This window comes from Stigmatopora argus, chromosome 14, assembly GCF_051989625.1.
Source record: "Stigmatopora argus isolate UIUO_Sarg chromosome 14, RoL_Sarg_1.0, whole genome shotgun sequence".
NCBI classification, from domain to species: domain Eukaryota; kingdom Metazoa; phylum Chordata; class Actinopteri; order Syngnathiformes; family Syngnathidae; genus Stigmatopora; species Stigmatopora argus.
This window is the reverse complement of record NC_135400.1, coordinates 2,203,271-2,227,516: the sequence shown is the minus strand read 5'-3', so window position 1 is coordinate 2,227,516 and position 24,246 is coordinate 2,203,271. Positions and strand designations below refer to the sequence as shown.

The 24,246-nt window shown below is 42.0% G+C and overlaps 1 protein-coding gene across 1 annotated transcript in view; it reads left to right on the top strand.

The window, feature by feature from the left end:
• The window catches only part of LOC144088422 (MAGUK p55 subfamily member 2-like), a 110,376-nt gene that overhangs the window by 10,867 nt on the left and 75,263 nt on the right, over positions 1–24,246 (top strand). Inside the window, exons 4-5 of the mRNA XM_077618822.1 lie at positions 61–234; positions 2,259–2,366. Coding sequence (XP_077474948.1) covers positions 61–234; positions 2,259–2,366 — 282 coding nt within the window. The remainder of the gene's footprint in view (positions 1–60; positions 235–2,258; positions 2,367–24,246) is intronic.

The following is a 24,246-nucleotide window of genomic DNA, read 5'->3' as shown; positions in this document are numbered from 1 at the left end:
AGAAATTGAAAACAATAACTGTATTTTGATAACACTCTTTATGTATCATTATATTGTCAGTCTTTACTAGAGACTCATGATTCAGTTGCATCGCAAGGGATCGCAAGCACTCCCGGCAGCCCATGTCAATTCATGACTCAAAACCATGATCAAGATATAGAGATGAACAACTTTCAGCCCCCACCTGATGCAATCCGCATGGTGGGCATACGCAAAGTGGAAGGAGAACATCTGGTAGGTAAACGTATATCATTATTTATCAGACAAAAGTACATATCATTGAAGCCACTTGATGTAGTGCAGGGGTCGGGAACCTTTTTGACACAGAGAGCCATAAACAATTCCTATTTTCAATTGTATTCCTTGAGAGCCATCCTCAGAATTTAAGAGTAAAATTATGAAAATGAACTGTGATTTTTTGGGGTAATTTTACCACTTTTAAAGTACAAAATGAATTATTTTGAAAACACTAACAGAATGTTGCTGAAATTTCTCCAGCATTTATTTTATTTTTGCAGTTCGAATGCTCACTGCTCCCTCCTCCCTCCTCGTCCACCTCGTTATATTGCTCCTCGGTGACCATTTCTTTTCATTCGCGCTGGTAATTTTCTTGGGAGGCATGATGATAAAAAGCAGCTGCTTTATCCACATTTGGAAAATCTCAACAAAAACAGTCAGAACTCTGCGACAGTCAAAAGTACAGAAGAGAATCTTGAAACATGGATTGTGGTTGTTGTGAGACAGCCAATGAGAGCCCACGAGAGTGTAGCGAGGTTATAAAGTGAGAATCAATGCATCCGCCACAATTTCAAAATAAAATAACGGATACAAGAAATGCATTTAATTTTGGGGGGATTTCTTAACTTGGATCTTTTTCGTATCTCAAAGCACTAATTTATTTTCTTAACCTGAAAATTTCGTACCTAGAAACATTAGCAAGTAAGATGCAATAACCACCGCCCCCCACGCTGCACTGAGCCACCTTGAAAAAAGAGGGAGCTATGTCAGAATGCTTTTCATCGACAATAGCTCAGCCTTTAACACCATAAGACCGGACATTCTTATCACCTAACCCCCAACCAACATTCAACATGCTCCTGGAATAAGGTATTTCTGGTCAACCGACCCCAGAACGTGAAGCTGGGTCACCACCTCTCATCTGCCCGAACGCTCAGCACCGGCTCGCCCCAAAGCTGTGTGCTGAGTACTTGCTCTGCACACACACTTGCAGAACCAGGCACTCTGAGAACATCTTTGTGAAACTTGCGGACAAGTCAACGGTGGTGGAGATGATCAACGAGGAGAATGAGATGGCCTACACAGATTAGGTCCTCAGACTCAGCAAGTGGTGCGCTCTCAACAACTTGGCGCTGAACGTCTCCAAAACCAGAGATCTCATCCTGGACTTCTGACGGCACAAGGCTGCCCCCCTGTATATCAACGGCGAATGTGTGTAGCGAGTGAAGACTTTCAAATTGCTAGGGGTTCACATTTCTGGTGATCTCACGTGGTCGGCAAACACCCAAGCACTCGTTAAGAAGGCGCAGCAGAGGCTACATTTCCTGAGAGTGCTCAGGAAGGAGCAACTTATTTAATTCTTTTTGATTATTTATTTGTGCACTACGTGGTGAAAGCTTTAAATCTCATTATACTTGTATAATGACAATAAAAGTTCAATTCAATTCAAATTCTCATTTTCCATGTTTAAGCAGATAAAAGGATAGGCGGAAAAAATCTAACACACAGCTGCAAAAAAAAACCTCTTTTATGTTTTTTTCATCTTCTCTTTTACTTCTATTCACCCAGTGCACCATTGCAGTCATGGGAGTATTATTAAGCCTTTACTGTACTATTTCGATACATCGCCTTCTCTGTACTTGTTCCATCTGAGAGACACACAAAACCAGTTTCACTACGTGAGTGAACTAAAGCGATTTTAGTCCATTGTTGCACATAGTACTGTCGGTAGCCAATGATGAGTAGGTGAAGCAACCTGAGATACTTGCATTTGATTAGCTCAAATAGACCTGGCATTTCAAAATATCTGGCAAAAGCAGCTTCATCTACTTCTGAGATATATTGGATTTGTTTGGTTATTTTGGATGACATGAGGTATTGGCTAAATGATTATAAATTTAAGCACTTATCCATCGTAAGGTGGCTCTCGACCTGATCACACTGTGCAGTGACTCCTATTTTGCTAAATGGGATATTTAACAAAGATGAAAGTGTATAGTTAAATGAATCATATATTTCAGGGTGTGACATTCAAGGTAGAGGGAGGCGAACTGGTAATAGCACGCATTCTCCATGGAGGGATGATAGCTCAACAAGGATTGCTGCATATCGGTGACATCATCAAAGAGGTAAGCTTAACGATTCTGTCAGTGCAAACGTTGAATGTATGAGTGTATTATATTTTTAAGTTTAGGATCATTTGCCTGCGATCGGCTGGCCACCGATTAAGGGTGTCCCCTGCCTTTGGCCCGGAGTCACCAGAAGCTTAACGATTCTGTCAGTGCAAACGTTGAATGTACGAGTGTATTATATTTTTAAGTTTAGGATCATTTACCTGCGATCGGCTGGCCACCGATTAAGGGTGTCCCCCGCCTTTGGCCCGGAGTCACCTGGGATAGGAGGATGAAGCGGTTCAGAAAATGAGATGAGATGAGATCATTTGCATGTTAAAAGTTCTATTGAATTTAGATTTAGAGTTGGTTCTTAACATTTCTTCTCTTGACATGTTTTCAACGAATCAAATGCATAAGTGTGTACAGTATTCCCTCAAATTGCATGGATAATAGACCAAACATAATAATCGAAAGACCACCAAGTAGGATCAGCACGATTATTTCTACCATACGTACATGTTTCCACATCCATACTAGTAATCGATCGATAATCGGTTGAGCCGATACTGTGATCCTTCTTCACTTCACGGCTTCACTACATCGCAGATTTTTTTTCTGAGGAGAAAAAGAAAAGTTCATAAAAATGTGAAAATCCACACTGAAACTTGCAAGCGGACGCCGCTCCCCTGTCTTCCGCTTGCCATTAAGAAAATGGCGGAAGACAGAGGACTGTCACTCGACTCGGCACCGAGGAAAAAAATGGCGGGTGTTAGAATTATTATGGAATATTCTATGTGTTGTAAGCATTTTTCAATAAGTAGTAAGGCTATAAATCAAGTCATGGGAAGATGGACTTTTTTCCTGCACAGTCGACTCCTCAAGGGCGAAGGAAAAGAGGTCACGGCGTTACGGACACTTCTACCAAATGTTATGACGAAGACTCCAACAGCAGATTTGAAAATACGGCTTTGCTTACATTATAATACTACTTTGTTGACCTTATAGTGCATTCCTCACACTGTTGTTTTTCTAAACCATCGAGTGTTATTGTACTGATTACATAACCATGTTTTTCGAATGTCACGATTAAATACAATGATTCAGTTACTGCAATTCAGAATGCACTGTGGACTGAGACGGCGTCACAAGGCATCTCCTTCGAAGTTGTAAGCAGCTATGTTGAAAGATGTTTTTCCTTTTTTAATTAAATATTACTAATAATGATTTAAAAGGTTTGAATCATTATTCCAACAGCGGGCAATGGGTGGTGGGCATCATTTTTATCCGAAAATAGAGATTTCTGAGCGGCCGAGATCCCCTGTGAGGGTGGGTTATCATACATGTGAACCCCGTGCGACATTATGCCGTGGCGCTTCTTTTAAAATAAAACTTGCTCGCGAATTGGACGACAGAGAGCATTTTTTGAGGGAGAAATGCAAGTGTCACGTCTGTCGTTGACGTCGAGACAAGGACACATGGAAATAACAATTTGTGGGGTTTAAATAGACAAAACAGGAACTAATTATAAATGACGCACAGCTGCGTGAGAGGAACGGCAACTCAGGAGGGACAAACTAGAGTAGGGGAATTAACATAAGAACACACGAAGAAAACAATGAAATAACAATACCAAGCCAATCCTAACAGCAAGCTCCGGGCGATGTTACGGCGGGCGCCATGGTCCTAAACCGAAAATAGAGCTCACTCAGCGGACTCTAGGAGCCTCATGGTAGCGGAGCAACGGTGGAATGTCCCAGAAATATTTCCAAGTGCAATCACTTTACAGCGGACGCCATCGGCCTTGTCCAAAAAAAAGAGCACTTTGGCCCGAGAGAATGGCGGGGCGTCAAGGCAGAGCAACGTGGAAGTTGAGATTCAATTTAAGTCCTGGCAGTGAGTTTAACGTCCCGGCACTTATCCAAATATTCAGCTCTCTGGACAGCTATTTGACGGTTGAATGGCGGGGAGGACGAAGTGGAAGTTTAATTTCTCAGCCAGTCGGTCGACAGTCCGGCAGCCCATGCTCCCGGTGATCCAGCAGCCAATGCCCCCAGAGTTTTTTGGAAGAGGGTGCCGGAGGTTCTTATGCAAAAATGGACTGAAAATGCAAGGGTTCACACGGATCGCATGAGTAGGTAAGCGGCTGGCTGGCTTCAGAGAAAAGCCAGCCTTCATCAAATTCGACCAGCATGCTTTAAAAAATAAGAACAAATCCTATCTTTTGACTGATTCGTTTATAACAGACAATGGTGTTTTGTGGGTCGTTTTTTTTACCTGACATGTTTCCAACCCACACTTAGTCAGGCGAGTTCAGTAATCCCTCGAATATCGCAGATAATGTAGCCCGGTGGCGCGAGTAGTTAGCGCGTTGGCCTCACAGCTCTGGGATCCTGGGTTCAAATCCAGGTCAGGTCCACCTGTGTACAGTTTGCATGTTCTCCCCGGGCCTACATGGGTTTCCTTCAAGTACTCCGGTTTCCTCCCACATTTCAAAAACATGCATGGTAGGCTGATAGGACACTCTAAATTGCCCCTAGGTATGGGTGTGAGTGTGCATGGTTGTCCATCCCCTTGTGCCCTGCGATCGGCTGGCCACCAATTCAGGGTTTCCCCCGCCTCAGTCAGCTGGGATAGGCTCTTACACCCCCCACGACCCTAATGAGGATAAAGCGGGTCAGAAAATGAGATGAGAATCTTGTTGTAGTAAAATCTATGATTTCATATTTCAATTTTAACCTCGTAATAGTTCGATTATAATCTCTTAATATGTAAATATGACAGTTATCAATTATCGCAGCTGGAACAAAATGGACCCCGACACGCTGGATTAGACAGGAGATAATTTCTGACTCTTTATTTAAATCTTGCAATTTTATGCAGGCTCAGCACAACACGGGAGCAGCAAAAACAGGATGCATCTGGACTCTTTCAACATCGTTTCGGCAAAAACACGTCATCTGAGATCTTTTGGCAGGTCCTGTTCAGTCAGACACAGGATGTTATTCAAGATCTACTGGTGATTACATGACTAGGTTCAATCATTGGCCATGCACTCTAATGTATAATTGTATGTATTAGACATAATTCCACAATACTATGTCATCTCATCTTCCTCGGCTTTTTCTGAGTTCAGGTTGCGGGGGCAGCAGCTTTAGTAAGGAAGCCCATACTTCCCTCTCCCCAGCCACTTCATCCAGCTTTTCCGGGAGGATCCTAGGGCGTTCCCGAGCCAGCCGGGAGACATAGTCTCTCCAGTGTGACCGAGGTTGGCCCAGTGGCCTCCTCCCGGTGGGACATGCCCGGAACACATCTCGAGGGAGGCATCCAGTTGGCATCCTGATCAGATGCCTGAGCCAACTCATCTGACTCCTCTTGGTCCGGAGGAGCAGCGGCTCTACTCCGAGCCCCGCCTGGATGACTGAGCTTCACACCTTATCTCTGAGGGAGACTCTGGACACCCTGCAGAGGAAACTCATTTCAGCCACTTGTATCCGGGATCTTGTTCTTTTCGGTCACAACCCTCAGATTGTTACCAAAGATGAAGGTGGGAACGTAGATCCACCGCTCAGCTCCTTCTTCTGCCTGTGAATCTCCCACTCCATTCTTCCCTCACTCGTGAGCAAGACCCCAAGATACTTAAACTCCTTCACATGGGAAAGGACCTGTTCCCTGACCCAGAGAGGGCATACCACCTTTTTCCGACTGAAGACCATGGTCTCAGATTTGGAAGTGCTGATTATCATCCCAACCGCTTCACACTTGGTTGCGAATTGTTTCAGTGAGAGTTAGAGATCACGGCTTGATGAAGCCAACACAAACACATAATCGGCAAAAAGCAGGGATGCAATTCTGAGGCCACCAAACTGCGCCTTGATATTTTGTCCATAAAAGTTATGAACAGAATCGGTAACATAGGGCAGCTCTGGCGGCGTCCAACCCCTATGAGGACCAGACTTTGATACCGGTCATGGATGAACCAGACTTCGCCTATTAGGGGTTCCGGAACCCCCCGCAAGACTCCCCAGAGGACACAGTGGAACGCCTTCTCCAAGTTCACAAAGCACATGTAGACTGGTTGGGCGAACTCCCATGCTCCCCGAGGACCCTGCTGAAGGTGTAGAGCTGATCCACTGTTCCACGGGCAGAACGAAAAACACACTGCTCCTCCTAAATCCAAGATTTGACCTCCCAGTGGACCCTCCTCTCCACTAACTCAGAATAGACCTTCTGAGGCTGAGGATAATTGGAACACACCCTCTGGTACCCCCTTTTAAAAAGGGGAACCACCACCACAGAGAATCCGCCCTAGAGTACACCGGTTCTGCTTCCTCATGGGAAGGCGTGTCAGTGGAATTGAGTAGGTCTTCAAAGTATTCGGCCCACCGATTCACAACATTGTCAAGGTCAGCAGCGCCCAATACCCACTATACAGTGTGTTGATGGTGCACTGCTTTCCCCTCCTGAGACGTTGGATGGTGTACCAACATTTCCTTGAAGATACCCAGTGTTTTTGCCTCGGCTTGGACACCCGGTGCCCATCAGCTGCCTCCGGAGTCCTGTGGGCCAAAAAGGCCCACTAGAACTCCTTTTTCAGCCTGACGGCGTCCCTTCCCGTACCGCCGGTTTCCACCGGTGGATTCTGGTGTTGCCACCACGACATGCACTGACCACCCTGTGGGCGCAGCTCCGGTCTGCCACCTCAGCAATAGAGGCTCGGAACATGGTCCACTCGTACTGAATGTCCCTGCTTCTTCCCGGCTATGCGAGAAACACTGTCGAAGGTGGGAATTTAAACTCCTTCTTACAGGAAACTCTGCCAGGCGTTCCCAGTCGCACCTGCATCTGTCTCACCATCGGCGCCAACTCACCACCAGATGGAGGTCGGTTGATTGCTCCACCCCTCTGTTTTCCCGAGTGTCCAAGACATGTGGCCGCAATTACGATGACATGACCACAAACTCGATCATCGAATTGCGGCCTAGCGTGTCCTGGTGGTGTTAATTATTGTCAATCGACGATGAGCTCAGAAGTCCAACAATAGAATACCACTCGGCTTCCAATCAGGGAGGCCATTCTTCCCAATCAACCCACGGAACTGAAGGGTGTCTTGCCAGTCTTCTGGTCTGTTCGTGATTCACTAGGCTCTTGAGCTCCTGTCTGTGACCTCAGGCAGGAAGTGTAGAGTTTCGCCTGATTGGGGTTTTTCTGCCCCCTGTTGGTCTGGAAGGGGGCAGGCTTTCTGCCCCCTTTGATCTGGAGGGGGAAGGCGTGTCTTTCACTTAGTTGACTTGACACCTCCCACTTGACATCTCAGTTCTTGAACCCAGAGACTCGTCCAAATTTATACTGGCCCCTCAAAGCATTTTAGTCGGCCAGCCAGACGTTATCTCCTATGGCTAAATTCCTGTTTCTTTTGTGCCACTTGCTTCGGATGAACAAATTGGGTCCCGCCAGTTGACTCCACTTCTTCCAAAACCGGTCAACTTCAGTCTGAATGGCTCTTAGTATTTTGTATGGGTATCCTTGAAAGTCAAAGCTTCCTACATCTCCCATGGGTCCTGTTCTTCCCAGCAGGAGAGTGTTTGGGCTGAGGTAATCTACACACCTAGCGGCTTTGAGTTCTGGCATCAATGGGTCTTTCGTTAGGCAGGTTAGCAGCCATATAGAGGAATGTTTGGAACTCACTCCATGTGAAGCACCCGTCTCCTCCAAGGTTGTGCAGAGCGCGTTTCACTGTGCGTACAGCTGCCTTGGCTGCTCCATTTCGGTGAGGGAAGTCAGCAGGGTGGAGGCTTCATCCTCAATTTTGGATGTTTCCAGCTTCCTCAGGAAGGTATATAGTTCTTTGAGGGCAGGCCTGGTGCCCACAAAGTTTTTTCCTGGGTCTGACCATATTTTCTTTGGATGTCCCCTCAACGCTGTGAATCTCTTGTAGGCCAACAGGAAACCCTCAGATGACAGGTCTTTTACGATGTCTGTGTGTAGAGCTCAGAATGCCAGGCAGCAGAAGTCTAGACCCCTTACTTTGAGTCTTGATTTCTTCTTCACCTCATCCTTCACTTCGTTAGGGCCAAACCGATCCACTGTTGCGTATTTAAATGGTATGGCTAGTGTTATTTGTTCGGATGGAAGGCCACTCATGATATGTTGGCATTTTTTGGCATTGGTCTTTCTGCATGTTACACAACCATTTACGATCTTCTGAGCCAATCTTCAACCTTTTATAACCCACACTTTCTTCCTCATGCACAGGAGTGTCCATGCTGTTTCTTCATGGTTTGCGTTGCAGGCTTCTTGTCCCAGAAGAGAGGTGTCAGATCTAATCCATATACATTCAATAACTTCAAATTAGAGGAAGCACACAGAGACAGCCATGATGAGTTTTTCCTAACTTCAGCTGAAGGAGGGGGTCAGGTTGGTCAGCGCCAGGAAATGTGTCTATCCTCCAGCCTGACCAGTTTGAATCCCTGCCTGCCTCCCACAGATCAGCTAGCTTTATTGACAAAGATCAAGTGACATAGAAACGGGTGTTGATACAAACTTTAGGCGGGAAACAACAGAAAAGAAATGGACGAGTCATGGTAGATGACACGCCCCTAACTCATTGGCGTCATGAACGGAAATTTCCACTAGACTGCAAAATTCTATTCTAGTGACTACACTAAATAACCCAATTGACTAATACAAGTATAAGAATACATTCCATATTCCACATTCCCCCCTGTAGTTACTTTGAAAGAATTTTCATTAAACACACAATTTATATCCCTCCTATCCAGGTTCAAGAATACAAATATCATCAGCAGGTACTCATCAAGGGGTATGGAAAATAATAAAATCACTTGTAAGCTACCAGCGTGTGCTGGATAGTGTTTCGAATTATAACTTTCATGCAGGGGATTACACACAGAAAAAATACAGAATAGTAACAAAACTGCAAGTAAGGGGGTTGCAAATTTAAACAGAATTGAGAACCATATTATTAACCACGACCACAATGATGCACCTACGGCTGAGTGATCCTGGGCCATGGTGATGCCTAAGGCTTTCATTTCAGCTATAGCACGAGTAATGTTACCTTCGTCACCGGTTTCATCTGGGTTGAAAGTGCAAGTGTTCTCCGACTATGGCACACACACCTCCATCCTTGGCTGTTATCAAATCCAAGACCATCTGGTCCTGCAACATCCCTAAGGGCTATCAAATCATCTGCTATACCCTGTAGGGCCTGGACAGTTTGGTTTGTGAACACTCATGTAACAGTTCAAGGTCTTTACACGAAGCATAACTTTTATCCAATCCAAGTTGGGAAAGTAGACAGTATAATTTTCTGGGAGGGGTGGACCACAACTTATGGTCACCAGGAACATCACTACCCCAGATTGAATCACATGGTTTGAATTGGACTGATTTTGCACTGATTTTGATCTCTTATCGCTTACTGTTATGTTCACTCCCCTTAAAAGGAATGCATCTCAGACAATCTGCACAACTGCTGATTTAAGTGACGTCTAGACCCAGTGAATTCAGGATGTCGGGATACCTGTGGAAATGGGTATACGACTACACACATAACTTTCATTCGCAACAATCAGTTTCTTCTGGAACACCATGAAATTATACCACACATCTTCTTCATAGTACTTCTCCAGATTGTTCTTTTCATACCACTTCACTCTCCTCTGTGATAGGAGTATGTCACAATATTTTTTTCCAGCTTGAGTCTCTATGGGCGGGGAGTTCAGACACGCCCAGGCTGTCACTGACAGTGCAGTCACTGTGATGTGGGTGGCAACAGCTTTCACTGCGGCTTCTGTGTAGAGGTGCAAAGTCTATGCGAGGTCAAGGTTAAATGAGGTGTGCTCGTGGCAGGTGAGTAGACGTCAGATGAGTTTTTCACGGACAAAGTTTTTTTACACCGTCCGACTTCCAGTCTACTCAGTCACCTGTGTCTCGAACTACCTTGAGCTGGGATTGGTGAATCCACTTTGACTTTTAAGCGATCTTTGCTGCTGTGGAGATTGGTAGGTTGGGCCACGAATGGGTCTTCCCATCGTGGAGAGAACCAGGACTTCCTTTTTATGACTCGGATCAGGATCCAGTCACCTGGCTTCACCACCTCCTGTAAGGTAGACAAAAAGGGATCATGGCAGCTTACATGTTCTTTGGATAAGTTTCTCTCTAAACCTTTTACCATCAACTCTGTGAGTAGATCTGCCTCGCCCTTAGTCTCTTGTCATGGTTCACCTTCCCATAGAGGAAGTTGGAATGGTCTTCCATGAACTATCTAAAAAGGTGGTAATTCCAAGCTAGTTGGTACTATCTTCGTACGTTTTGACCAGTGTTAGGCGTTCTGGCCATGGCTTCTTTATCTCCCCCATGGCCTTCCCAAGTCTTGGTTTTATCGTAACATTTGTTTGCTCTACCAGTCCCACGCTCTGCGGATGGTACGAGCAGTGGTTTTTTTAGACTCATTCCTAGGTGTTTATTTCAAATAGGTAGGTACCTTTTGGACGTTGCCCTCGTTTGGGCCTGAGGTTACCTTGCACATTATGTCTGTAACAAATTAAACAGTTCCTACAAAAAAGTTTTAAAGTAGGTATTTAGACCTGTAGGCACATGGAACACACGCTGGACCATGTCCATCATTCCCCCTGTTGAGACATGGCTCCTTCCATGGCTCAATTTTGGAATACATTTTTGGTAGGCACGGTAGGCCTTTAGCTGTGTACAGTTCGTCTGCAGACTGTTCTGTGCCTTTCTGTATCAATGCATCTTTTCCTTCTGTGGTGGAATGTTTTGCATATCAATTAATACTGTTTTTGAGATCGGCTCGGCCCTTGTTGCTGTGCATACTGTGCAGTAAGTGTTTGCGCTGCTTCTTTAGCTGCTGTATTCCGTCGTTGTCTTCAGCGCTTGCTCAACATCTGCAGACAGCTATTAGGTTGGGCTTATTACCCCAATAAACAAAAATCACAACAATCTTACTTATTCCATCACTATAGTTTGTGAAAATTTAAATGCCTTATCAGTCAAAATTAAATATGCTAGCTGGTATTCTATTTTGATCACTGCTTCTTTGTTAAGATCAAGAACTATATTTGTTTTTTCCTCTCCTGCAATTACACAAATTAACTAATCATACTAAAAATAGGAAAAATACAAAAAGCAAACCAGGCTGCCTTCTCCTCAGGAAAACAGCTTTCCGGCTCTCTGCAACAGTTACATTCACATCAATTAATATCCAGAAACAAATGTGCACATTTATAATTCTGAAAATAATTGAACCCACTAAAATGTAACCACCTCTTGTTTGTCAGGGTTAATATTTTTAGCATAACTGTGTCCTTTAGAGCAATCAAGCCCATTACTTATAAAATGCATACTAATCAAGTCCCAATTCATTAAATAATGTGTGTCGCGTTGCATATTTAACTCAGTTGTTTGAAATTCAAAATACCCCAAACTAGTAGTCTTTTTATCAAATGTAACATTCCATTGTCTTTGGAGTTTGCCAATCATCTCCTAAGAAACTTTCTTAATCAATATTTTTCAATAGTCAGGCATAAAATTAAAATCAAGTTACATTTCTATCCATCGTAGTTTCTCTTTTCTCTCTAATTGTTTACTTTAAAAATCTGTAAGGTTTGGTCTCAATTGAAACGCTTTCACCTCTTTTTTATGGAGACAATAAAACCGATATAAAAAGTTCCTTATGGTTAATGGCATTGCTCCCCGAGCAATAATCTTTCCAATAAATATTGGAGTGCTTGCCATTACGTCTGATCACGTCAAAAAGTTTGTTACCTGTCTCCTCAAACATTTCAACTGAGAGAACCTTCTAACAGTACGCTATTTTCATGTCTGCTGGTTGGTCAGCAACACTTGTACGTACGTTCTCATTTTGGCTTGCTCGTGCGTCTTCTCCATGTTTCCTGTTGAGAAGCACAGTCTTCTTCTGCTAACCCAAATTCAATGCGTTTCTCTAAAGTTTTTTTCTTTTATGCAGATAGCCAGATTAGCCTCATCATCCGGCTCCAATCGTGTAGTGAATAATGGTATTGTCTACTAAATAGGATTTCCATATATTGTTGTCCGGTTGACCTCATTATGTAGGCGCAATAATTTCATAACGAAATATGGAACCTTTTGTCAATTCAGTCAATTATTCTGTTAGCACAATTTGGATGCCATTATTGCTATAAATCAATGGTACTTTGGAATTTCAAATCATGCACTGTCTTTGTTTTTTGTTTTTCTCAGTGCTCCCAAATTTTGCATAGCAGATTTGTTCCTCCACTTCAAGTTTCACATTTGGAGTACTGCTGCTGCATTTTCATCAAAAATTTCATTGGACTTAAACAATTTTGCATAATTTTTTATCGCCATCCATGGAGGAAGGCTTATTGGCGTTTTCAGAAATTGATTTCAAATTTCTAAATCATTTTCCACCTTGATATCTGATTGATTGATTATATCTTGGTGGTCAGACAATCAAAAACACAAAAAGACAAACAACCATTCACGCTCACACTCATTCATAATCAGACATCAGTGGTCTGCAATTTTCATCACTGGTGAAGACTGCCATCCCAAGTCTGGGCTTCTTGGCAGCTCATCTCCTTTTGCTGTCCTGTCAGCACTAATCATTCTCAAAAGAAATAGGTTAACGTCACTTGGTTGACATCAATTGTTAGATGCTAATGCAATCCGTGATATTCTAATAGTCATTAATAAGACTCACGCTAAAGCATATTTCATCTGCTGATGGGCAAAACAAGATATATATTCTGTGCACTGAACATATGATGATGTTTATTCTATCCTAGGGAAATCATACCTATCATAAAATAATTATTTTATCTAAACTTGTCAGGTACAATTTACCTAATAATTTGGATCAATGCCATTTCTGCATTGTTTTCTTCATGTTTGATATTAATAATTTGGATCAATGCCATTTCTGTATTGTCTTCATGTTTGATATCATTAATAATTTGGATGATTCTTAATACTTAAGTCTAAATCGCAAATCTCTCTCTACATCTCTCTGTATCTCTCTCTCTACATCTCTCTGTATCTCTCTCTACATCTCTCTGTATCTCTCTCTACATCTCTCTGTATCTCTCTCTCTACATCTCTCTGTATCTCTCTCTACATCTCTCTGTATCTCTCTCTACATCTCTCTGTATCTCTCTCTCTACATCTCTCTGTATCTCTCCCTCTACATCTCTCTGTATCTCTCTCTCTACATCTCTCTGTATCTCTCTCTCTCTACATCTCTCTGTATCTCTCTCTACATCTCTCTGTATATCTCTCTCTACAGCTCTCTGTATCTCTCTCTCTACATCTCTCTGTATCTCTCTCTAAATCTCTCTGTATCTCTCTACATCTCTTTATCTCGGTCTCTCTACATCTCTCTGTATCTCTCTCTCTACATCTCTCTGTATATCTCTCTCTACATCTCTCTTTATCTTTCTCTCTACATCTCTCTGCATCTCTCTCTCTACATCTCTCTCTCTCTCTCTCCATCCCTCTGTATCTCTCTCTCTACATCTCTGTATCCCACTCTCTACATCTCTCTGTATCTCTCTCTACATCGCTCTGTATATCTCTCTCTACATCTTTCTGTATATCTCTCTCTACATCTCTCTGTATCTCTCTCTACATCTCTCTGTATCTCTCTACATCTCTCTGTATCTCTCTCTATATCTCTCTGTATCTCTCTCTCTACATCTCTCTGTATCTCTCTCTCTACATCTCTCTGTATCTCTCTCTACATCTCTCTGTATCTCTCTCTCTACATCTCTCTGTATCTCTCTCTCTACATCTCTCTGCATCTCTCTCTACATATCTCTGTATCTCTCTCTACATCTCTCTGTATCTCTCTCTACATCTCTCTGTATCTCTCCATCTACATCTCTCTGTATCAATCCATCTACATCTCTCTATCTCTCTCTCTACATCTCTCTGTATCTCTCTCTCTACATCTCTCTGTATCTCTCTCTCTACATCTCTCTGTATCTCTCTCTCTACATCTCTCTGTATCTCTCTCTCTACATCTCTCTGTATCTCTCTCTCTACATCTCTCTCTATCTCTCTCTCTACATCTCTCTGTATCTCTCTCTCTACATCTCTCTGTATCTCTCTCTCTACATCTCTCTGTATCTCTCTCTCTACATATCTCTGTATCTCTCTCTCTACATCTCTCTGTATCTCTCTCTACATCTCTCTGTATCTCTCTCTCTACATCTCTCTGTATCTCTCTTACATCTCTCTGTATCTCTCTCTCTACATCTCTCTGTATCTCTCTACATCTCTGTATCTCTGTCTCTCTACATCTCTCTGTATATCTCTCTCTACATCTCTCTGTATCTCTCTCTCTACATCTCTCTGTATCTCTCTCTACATCTCTCTGTATCTCTCTACATCTCTGTATCTCTGTCTCTCTACATCTCTCTGTATCTCTCTCTCTACAACTCTCTGTATCTCTCTCTACATCTCTCTGTATCTCTCTCTACATCTCTCTGTATCTCTCTCTCTACATCTCTCTGTATCTCTCTCTCTACATCTCTCTGTATCTCTCTCTCTACATCTCTCTGTATCTCTCTCTCTACATCTCTCTGCATCTCTCTCTCTACATCTCTCTGTATTCTCTCTCTCTCTACATCTCTCTGAATCTCTCTCTACATATCTCTCTCTACATCTCTCTGTATCTCTCTCTACATATCGCTGTATCTCTCTCTCTACATCTCTCTGTATCTCTCTCTGTATCTCCATCTACATCTCTCTGTATCTCTCCATCTACATCTCTCTGTATCTCTCTCTTTACATCTCTCTGTATCTCTCTCTCTACATCTCTCTGTATCTCTCTCTCTACATCTCTCTGTATCTCTCTCTCTCTACATCTCTCTGTATCTCTCTCTACATCTCTCTGTATCTCTCTCTCTACATCTCTCTGTATCTCTCTCTCTACATCTCTCTGTATCTCTCTCTCTACATCGCTCTGTATCTCTCTCTCTCTACATCTCTCTGTATCTCTCTCTCTACATTTCTCTGTATCTCTCTCTCTACATCTCTCTGTATCTCTCTCTCTACATCTCTCTGTATCTCTCTCTCTCTACATCTCTCTGTATCTCTCTCTACATCTCTCTGTATCTCTCTCTCTACATCTCTGTATCTCTCTCTACATCTCTTTGCATCTCTCTCTCTACATATCTCTGTATCTCTCTCTCTACATCTCTCTCTACATCTATCTGTATCTCTCTCTCTACATCTCTCTGTATCTCTCTCTCCATCTCTCTGTATCTCTCTCTCTCTCTCTCTACATCTCTATCTCTCTCTACATCTCTCTGTATCTCTCTCTCTCTCTCTACATCTCTCTGTAGCTCTCTCTCTACATCTCTCTGTATCTCTCTCTACATCTCTCTGTATCTCTCTCTCTACATCTCTCTGTATCTCTCTCTCTCTCTCTCTCTCTACATCTCTCTGTATCTCTCTCTCTCTCTCTCTCTACATCTCTATCTCTCTCTACATCTCTCTCTATCTCTCTCTCTCTCTACATCTCTCTGTAGCTCTCTCTCTACATCTCTCTGTATCTCTCTCTACATCTCTCTGTATCCCTCTCTCTCTACATGTCTCTCTATCTCTCTCTCTCTACATCTCTATCTCTCTCTCTTCATCTCTCTCTCTCTCTGTATCTCTCTCTCTAGATCTCTCTGTATCTCTCTCTCTACATCTCTCTGTATCTCTCTCTCTCTCTACATCTCTCTGTAACTCTCTCTCTCTACATATCTCTGTATCTCTCTCTCTAGATCTCTCTGTATCTCTCTCTCTAGATCTCTCTGTATCTCTCTCTCTACATCTCTCTGTATCTCTCTCTCTCTCTACATCTCTCTGTAACTCTCTCTCTCTACATATCTCTGTATCTCTCTCTCTAGATCTCTCTGTATCTCTCTCTCTACATCTCTCTGTATCTCTCTCTCTCTACATCTCTCTGTAACTCTCTCTCTCTACATATCTCTGTATCTCTCTCTACATTTCTCTGTATCTCTCTCTACATCTCTCTGTATCTCTCTCTCTCTCTACATATCTCTGTATCTCTCTCTCTCTACATCTCTCTGTATCTCTCTCGCTCTACATATCTCTGTATCTCTCTCTCTCTCTACATTTCTCTGTATCTCTCTCTCTACATTTCTCTGTATCTCTCTCTCTACATCTCTCTCTCTCTACATCTCTCTGTATCTCTCTCTCTCTCTCTACAAATCTCTGTATCTCTCTCTCTCTACATCTCTCTGTATCTCTCTCTCTACATATCTCTGTATCTCTCTCTCTCTACATTTCTCTGTATCTCTCTCTACATTTCTCTGTATCTCTCTCTCTACATCTCTCTGTATCTCTCTCTCTACATCTCTCTGTATCTCTCTCTCTCTACATCTCTCTGTATCTCTCTCTACATCTCTCTGTATCTCTCTCTCTACATTTTTCTGTATCTCATCTCTCTGTATCTCTCTCTCTACATCCCTCTGTATCTCTCTACATCTCTCTGTATCTCTCTCTCTACATCTCTCTGTATTTCTCTCTCTACATTTCTCTGTATCTCTCTACATCTCTCTGTATCTCTCTCTATATATATCTCTCTGTATCTCTCTCTCTACATCTCTCTCTCTCTCTCTCTCTCTCTCTCTCTATATATATATATATATATATATATATATATATATATATATATATATTTGTATCTGTTGGAATAATGATTCAAACCTTTTAAATCATTATTAGTAATATTTAATTAAAAAAGGAAAAACATCTTTCAACAAACTCTGCTTACAACTTGCAAGGAAAATGCCATGTGACGCCGTCTTAGTCCCCAGTGCATTCTGACGAGCGGAATACTCTTCGTTCCATTTAGCGGCACATAACCAAAACATTCAAAGGTAATCTGATTTAAACAATTGCATACGCAAAAACAACTGTCTCTGCTGTTTTGAACAATTGTATAAGCTCAACCGAATAACATCATGAAGGTTATAAAAACACTGTCTGTTTTTATCGGAACACCTGCGTAAGAATTTGCACAATAAGCAAAACAACGGCATTATTATTTGCACCAGTAAGCATAATAATTTCTTTATAAGGTAAACAAAGCAGTATTTTCAAATCTGCTGGAGTCTTCGTCATAACATTTGGTAGAAGTGTCCGTAACGCCTTCGCCCTTGAAGAGTCGACTGTGCAGGAAAAAGTCCATCTTCCCATGACTTGATTTATAGCATTACTACTTATTGAAAAATGTTTACAACACATATAGAATATTCCATAATAATTCTATCATTCCCTCCTTTTACTATATGTTTGTTATTCATTTTATGACAAAATCAAAAAGACAGGGATATTTCCGTTGGCTGTTTTAATTTTACCCGCTTAGGCTCTACTCGTTCGGCAGGTCTGAAAAGCAGAAAATAAGATCATTTTCGTCCAATCCATCCTCGTAATTACCATGCTCCTGGAATTCACTGTTAGTGTCAGCATCAGTAGGAGATATAATTCATGCAATTTGGAATTTGTAGGGGCAATCGCAGTGGTTATAAGTCGGCTCATCAAAGATCTTAAGCAGGGAATAATACAACACCCACATAATGTCAAAATCGTAGCAAAAAGGGCCACAAATTAGGCCAAATCATTATTAGTGAGGCCACAAATCTGTCAGCGGACATTATTCTACTCCAGGATGCTTTTTCATCTTGCGGTTTAGGGTCTGCAGGCCATTGTTGGCCCTGGTGTGGGACCCAGTGGGGGGCGTGTTGTTGAGTGCAACATTTTCAAACGTTGCATACGCCCCCTGCTCCTTCAAGAAGCATTTCAACCGCTGCACGATCCTGGAACGCCGTCAGACTAGTGGCTGCCAGTTGTTCCTTTATCGCCACAAATCCCTGTTCAGTATAATTTCCAAGTTTTTGGACATTGTAATGCAGGTAATTTATCCAATCAACATTTTTGTTTGGAGTAATTAAAAGAAAAATATACTCCCAACCTGCTGCGATCTGATTAGCCAACTTATACTCATCTGGTACGCCTCGTGGATGCCAATCGCATCAATGTATGTCGGATCACCCTCTCTCCATGCGACGCCGTCGCGAGGGGCCCGCCATCATACCGGATTTCCAATTGTATCTCTACTGTAGATGGAAAAACAGACACTGGTAATAGCAGTGAGACCAAGGCACAAAGTCCTGCTGTCATTTTGGCAGGAGTCGTATAATTTGTTTTGACCCCACCACCACCATAGGTCAGAACGTGGAATCAGGGGTGCCTTCTGTTTTAAGACGTGGGCACACCACGTCACATTTATCGCTCCCAGTGCCGGACCGTGCCCTGTGAGGACTAAGCAGGTAGAATGATTAAACGCGACATGTGTTGAAAAGTTAGGCTTGTCCTTTGCTGCCGTTGTAACTGGGTAGACATTATTCCATTTCATACATTTTGGGCTTACATCTTTTGTCATTATCTCCTTTACACAATCAGGGGTAATTTGTGCGGGTACTACTCTTAAGAGAGGTCGGCCCCCCATACATGTTATACAGGTTTGATACAGGTTTGATTTATAATAGCTGCATTTTCCATCAACAATAACCAATTATTTCTTACCGCCTCCCGTTTGGGAACTCCCCGTTGCAGAAATGAATTCTCTGGTCATCTCAGATTTTAATTTTACTATGGCGGATCCGGGTGTTTCCATCTCTGACGACCTTCTTACCCATGGACTTAGGAAAAACGTCAGACAAAGATCCACAAGTTAATTTGTCAGTCTGAATTATGATTTGTAATGCCCCACCGTATGGGTTAATTTTATCGAAGGCCTGATGGTTTTTCGCACACGTGTGTCATCCAAGCTTGCCAATCTAGACCAGTTTCTGCAACAAGGTTTCCCCAATCTGTTTTAGGACTGTTATGTACCACACATATTCTATAAAATCCATGTGTATCCTTTGAAATGGATATGTAGCTTTTGTAGCTTGACATAAGGGGGAATCGCCCGTGTTTTGGCCATATATCTGCATATAGATTGAATATATAACCTCCCCCTTTTTTGAGGCATGAAATTTACCATGACTCAAAATGGTAGCCCTCCTAGATAAGAATTTTGTTTTTGTTTAGTCCCCCAGGTTCCCAAAATTTCCCATTGCAGAAATCAAAAATTTCATTTGGCGAAATTCTTTTCTTTTTTGTTTCTGTCCTACTCTGCCACCGCCGTCCTCGAAAGGCTTATCAGCGATTTCAGAAATATTCCACCTTGATATTAGAATATTGATATATCTTGGTGGCTAGCCAATTGAAACACAAAAGACAGACACTCATCCACGCTCGCACTCATAATCAAGGAATTTAGAGTGCTCCCCCAATCATCAAGATTGATGCCTGAAGAAACTAGATAATTAATGTATTAGATTCACATGCCACATATCTAAAAATAGAAATTTGTTCAATTGCCACCGCCCCTTACCCCATTCAGTCAGCGAGTGGCTGTGATTAACTATCTATTCGCCAATAATGCAATAACGGAAAAGTTGTGACACATTGAAACACACACACACACCCCCTTTTAGTATTTTAACCGTTTGTAAAAACTTTATCTCCATGTTCTGGATTAAGTTACACCCCCTTTCAATGTTATCGAATTTTGCCCATTCTAGTCAACCCATCTACTTAAAGCATTTCTCCAAGGTTGATATTTTATAATTTGGAGATGTTATTTTTAAAACATAGACTTTATTTCATCACTCGTTTCACACTATGAAAGGCCCCACCTGAATTTGTTGTAGATATTCCCCTTTATCTAAGCTTGTTATTGCCAATCGTTATCACCGTAACATTCAGGTGTATTAACCCCATAATTGCAATGCAGTAAGTTTTGGCTAAATTCTTAATATGTATGCCCCTAAAGCAATAGACAGTAATAACGTCCCAATAGTCATCAATATGACCTATACCAAAGCATACGCCCCCTTCAGGTCAAACAAGGAAAGTCTTTTGTGCACCTACAGACGCTCCATGTTTCTTCTAGGGAAACTATGCCTATCCTTAACCAATTATCTTATCTACCCCAGCCAGGTTAAATTTACCTAACAATTTGGACGAATGCCATGAAATTTCTCATTTCCGCATTGTTAATTTCATGTCTGATTTCTTTAACAACCAAATAACCCTTAATACCTAAGACATAAATTGCAAATCACCCCATACTATGTTTACTTAAGATAAGAGCCATTTCTTATAGCTCCCCGTTACCACAAGAAAAATCTACAATAATTAAATTAGAGAAATCCACCTTTTACTAGGCATTTCCTAATTACAATTTTCAATGCTTAATAAAGGACCCACAAATTGTAACCAATATGCCATAATATTGTAAAAAATCCATTCATTTTTCTTTAACCAGCCAATCTCCTATATTAAAGTAAAAAGAAAATAATAATAATAGTATTATTCCTAATTCCAAAGCTTTTACCAAATCAATCTTTGCCAAACCGATTTTCTATCACCTCGAAAGACATTTCTGATTAAATCCCAAAAATAAATGCGAAGATAATCGCGGAACTCTGCATCCCTTGCAGACCATGTTTTGTTCTTATTCTGAAATGTTTAAACGGAAGCGCGCCCTTACCCGCTGACTGTGACCTTCACGCTCGCTGCAGAAGCAGCTTATCAATGTTGACATTCCTAAGTGCTCTCTTTTTATTTCTGAGCACAAAGCTTCACCTCCTGTGTACAATTATAACGCTTTTTAGAGAAGACTAAATTAATTACTCTCCCGATATCCAACTATATCACAATATTTTGGCAATACCCCATAATTACAATATGCTGCAAGCATAGCAAAACCCATTTCTGCCCTCAAGTTTGCTTCAGCACCCCCAAGGCCAATTATTGTAATGTCTTCACGGAAGGGGTCCAAAAAAATTAGCCGCTCGTGCGGTCTGCGCGCATACTGAATGCCTAACACCGTCAAATCAGCCGCTACGCGGTCCACATGTTTTTTTGCATTCAAATCAGCAGCAAAGACAGCCGCGCTCCCCTGCAGCCAAAGCATTATTTGACCAGTTTAGAGTATGACAAAAAACGCAGGTTTGGCAACCCCGCTAAACATTTAATTGGTCGTTTTGTATTTCTTTTCGACTGTTAACCAAAACATTCCCGTTGACAGGATAAAACCAAGATAATCCGCAATAAGCCATTTCATTCCATTAAATTGACAGTACATTTAGGTACTATTAACAAAGTATGCCTAGGACTTGGAAATAACCATTTTAATTGCCATTTTACAACTTTCAGCATCACACAAAAAATCCAATTGAATTCATTCCCAAAGAATGTGATCTCCGGTTTAAAATTAGCTCAACATCCTCATGTTCAAAATCCTCATTCAAATCATTTTGAGCAGGCCTGCCTTGTTTTTAGAGACCTTTTTGTCCAGGCAATCAAGCGATATATGTAATATATATAAGTATAATTTGAATGAGCATGCAACACATTTGAATGAGCATGCAACCCATTTTTTAGCTGCTCCTGATAAATGCTGCCCACCGCGTGGTCTTCAGCGAGGCCGCTGTTGGCCTTAAAACAAGCCGTCATCCTGATTTGATATTCTGCAAAAGGCTCACCATCCCTCTGCTTAGCTCTGCTGATCACGGTATAATTAACTTTTGTTTTAAACTTCCCCGTAACCCGATCAATCAGTTCATGCACTCTCAAATTCAAATTACGACCGTCATGACACAACGGGCCACCATCAGCTTTTGGATTCGAACATCCAAATTTAGTAGGAGCCTGCTCCTTGCCCACATTAGTATTAGCAACTTCGATCATGGGATATTGTTCAATAACACATCACTCATTGGCGGCGCCCCGGCCTGGGGAGATAGTGTTTTCTCCCCATGTCCCCCACGGGCCCTCCCGACCTGGTCATATTTGTCGGAGGGGGCCCTCCTTTTTAACAACAACAACACACTTCTTCCCCACCGGGCTAGCCGTCCTCTTTTCTGTGGAATAACACAGCCTCTGTGTTTCCAGTCCCACCGTTATCAACTGATTTAACCCATGTATCATAAACCAATAATAGGTATCATTATATCCCTCCTGCTCCATTTTGTTAAGATTTCCCCCATGCTTAGCACGTATTTTATCCTGCAGTATCAATATCTTATGCATATTAAGCTGGCCAGCAAATCCATATTTATTTATCCATAAGTTTAGGTGTTTAACCCTTGTAGCGCTTTGATTTTCAACAATCCAATCTGTACACGGCAGACGCATCTTTGGATCGTCGTCAATAGCCGTTTTACTGTTTGCACCACCCATTTTTTGAGTGGAATTGTGTGTATCTTTTTAGGTTTTTTTTTAACAACTACACACACAACCAACCACTGTCGACGTTTATAACCAACCACCGTCGACGTTTATGGAACACAACGTGTCCACCTGCTAGTGACTAGTATTCGCAGGGTTTTAAAATCGCTATCCCCAGGATGCGAGCCTTACTTCTCAAAATAAGGCCTTCGCGTGTGATGCCCTTCGCGCATTTTGGATCCCGTCAACAATATGCAGCCATCACACGCGGACTCGGCAGAAATGTCGAAAGATGCTTACCAAGAGGATAGTCGTCAACCGATTAGAAAACAGGCGCTGCTGAGAAATAGTCCAGCCTGGAAAAGGGATTCTCGCCGTGCACGGTCACTCCAGATATTAAACTGCAGCGTCTGGATTCCCTATCGGTTTGTTGACCCCGGCTACTCGAAGGACCAAATGTTGGAATAATGATTCAAACCTTTTAAATCATTATTAGTAATATTTAATTAAAAAAGGAAAAACATCTTTCAACAAACTCTGCTTACAACTTGCAAGGAAAATGCCATGTGACGCCGTCTTAGTCCCCAGTGCATTCTGACGAGCGGAATACTCTTCGTTCCATTTAGCGGCACATAACCAAAACATTCAAAGGTAATCTGATTTAAACAATTGCATACGCAAAAACAACTGTCTCTGCTGTTTTGAACAATTGTATAAGCTCAACCGAATAACATCATGAAGGTTATAAAAACACTGTCTGTTTTTATCGGAACACCTGCGTAAGAATTTGCACAATAAGCAAAACAACGGCATTATTATTTGCACCAGTAAGCATAATAATTTCTTTATAAGGTAAACAAAGCAGTATTTTCAAATCTGCTGGAGTCTTCGTCATAACATTTGGTAGAAATGTCCGTAACGCCTTCGCCCTTGAAGAGTCGACTGTGCAGGAAAAAGTCCATCTTCCCATGACTTGATTTATAGCATTACTATTTATTGAAAAATGTTTACAACACATATAGAATATTCCATAATAATTCTATCAGTATCTCTCTCTCTTTCTACATCTCTCTCTCTCTACATATCTGTATCTCTCTCTCTACATCTCTTTCTATCTCTCTCTACATCTCTTTCTATCTCTCTCTCTACATCTCTCTGTATCTCTCTCTATATCTCTCTCTGTATCTCTCTCTACATCTCTCTGTATCTCTCTCTCTATATCTCTCTCTGTATCTCTCTCTCTACATCTCTCTGTATAGCTCTCTCTCTCTCTACATCTCTCTGTATGTCTCTTTCTCTCTACATCTCTCTGTATCTCTCTGTCTCTCTACATCGCTCTGTATCTCTCTCTCTACATCTCTCTGTATCTCTCTCTCTACATCTCTCTGTATCTCTCTACATCTCTCAGTATCTCTCTCTCTATATCTCTCTGTATCTCTCTCTCTATATCTCTCTGTATCTCTCTCTCTACATCTCTCTGTATCTCTCTCTACATCTCTGTATCTCTCTCTCTACATCTCTCTGTATCTCTCTCTCTACATCTCTCTGTATC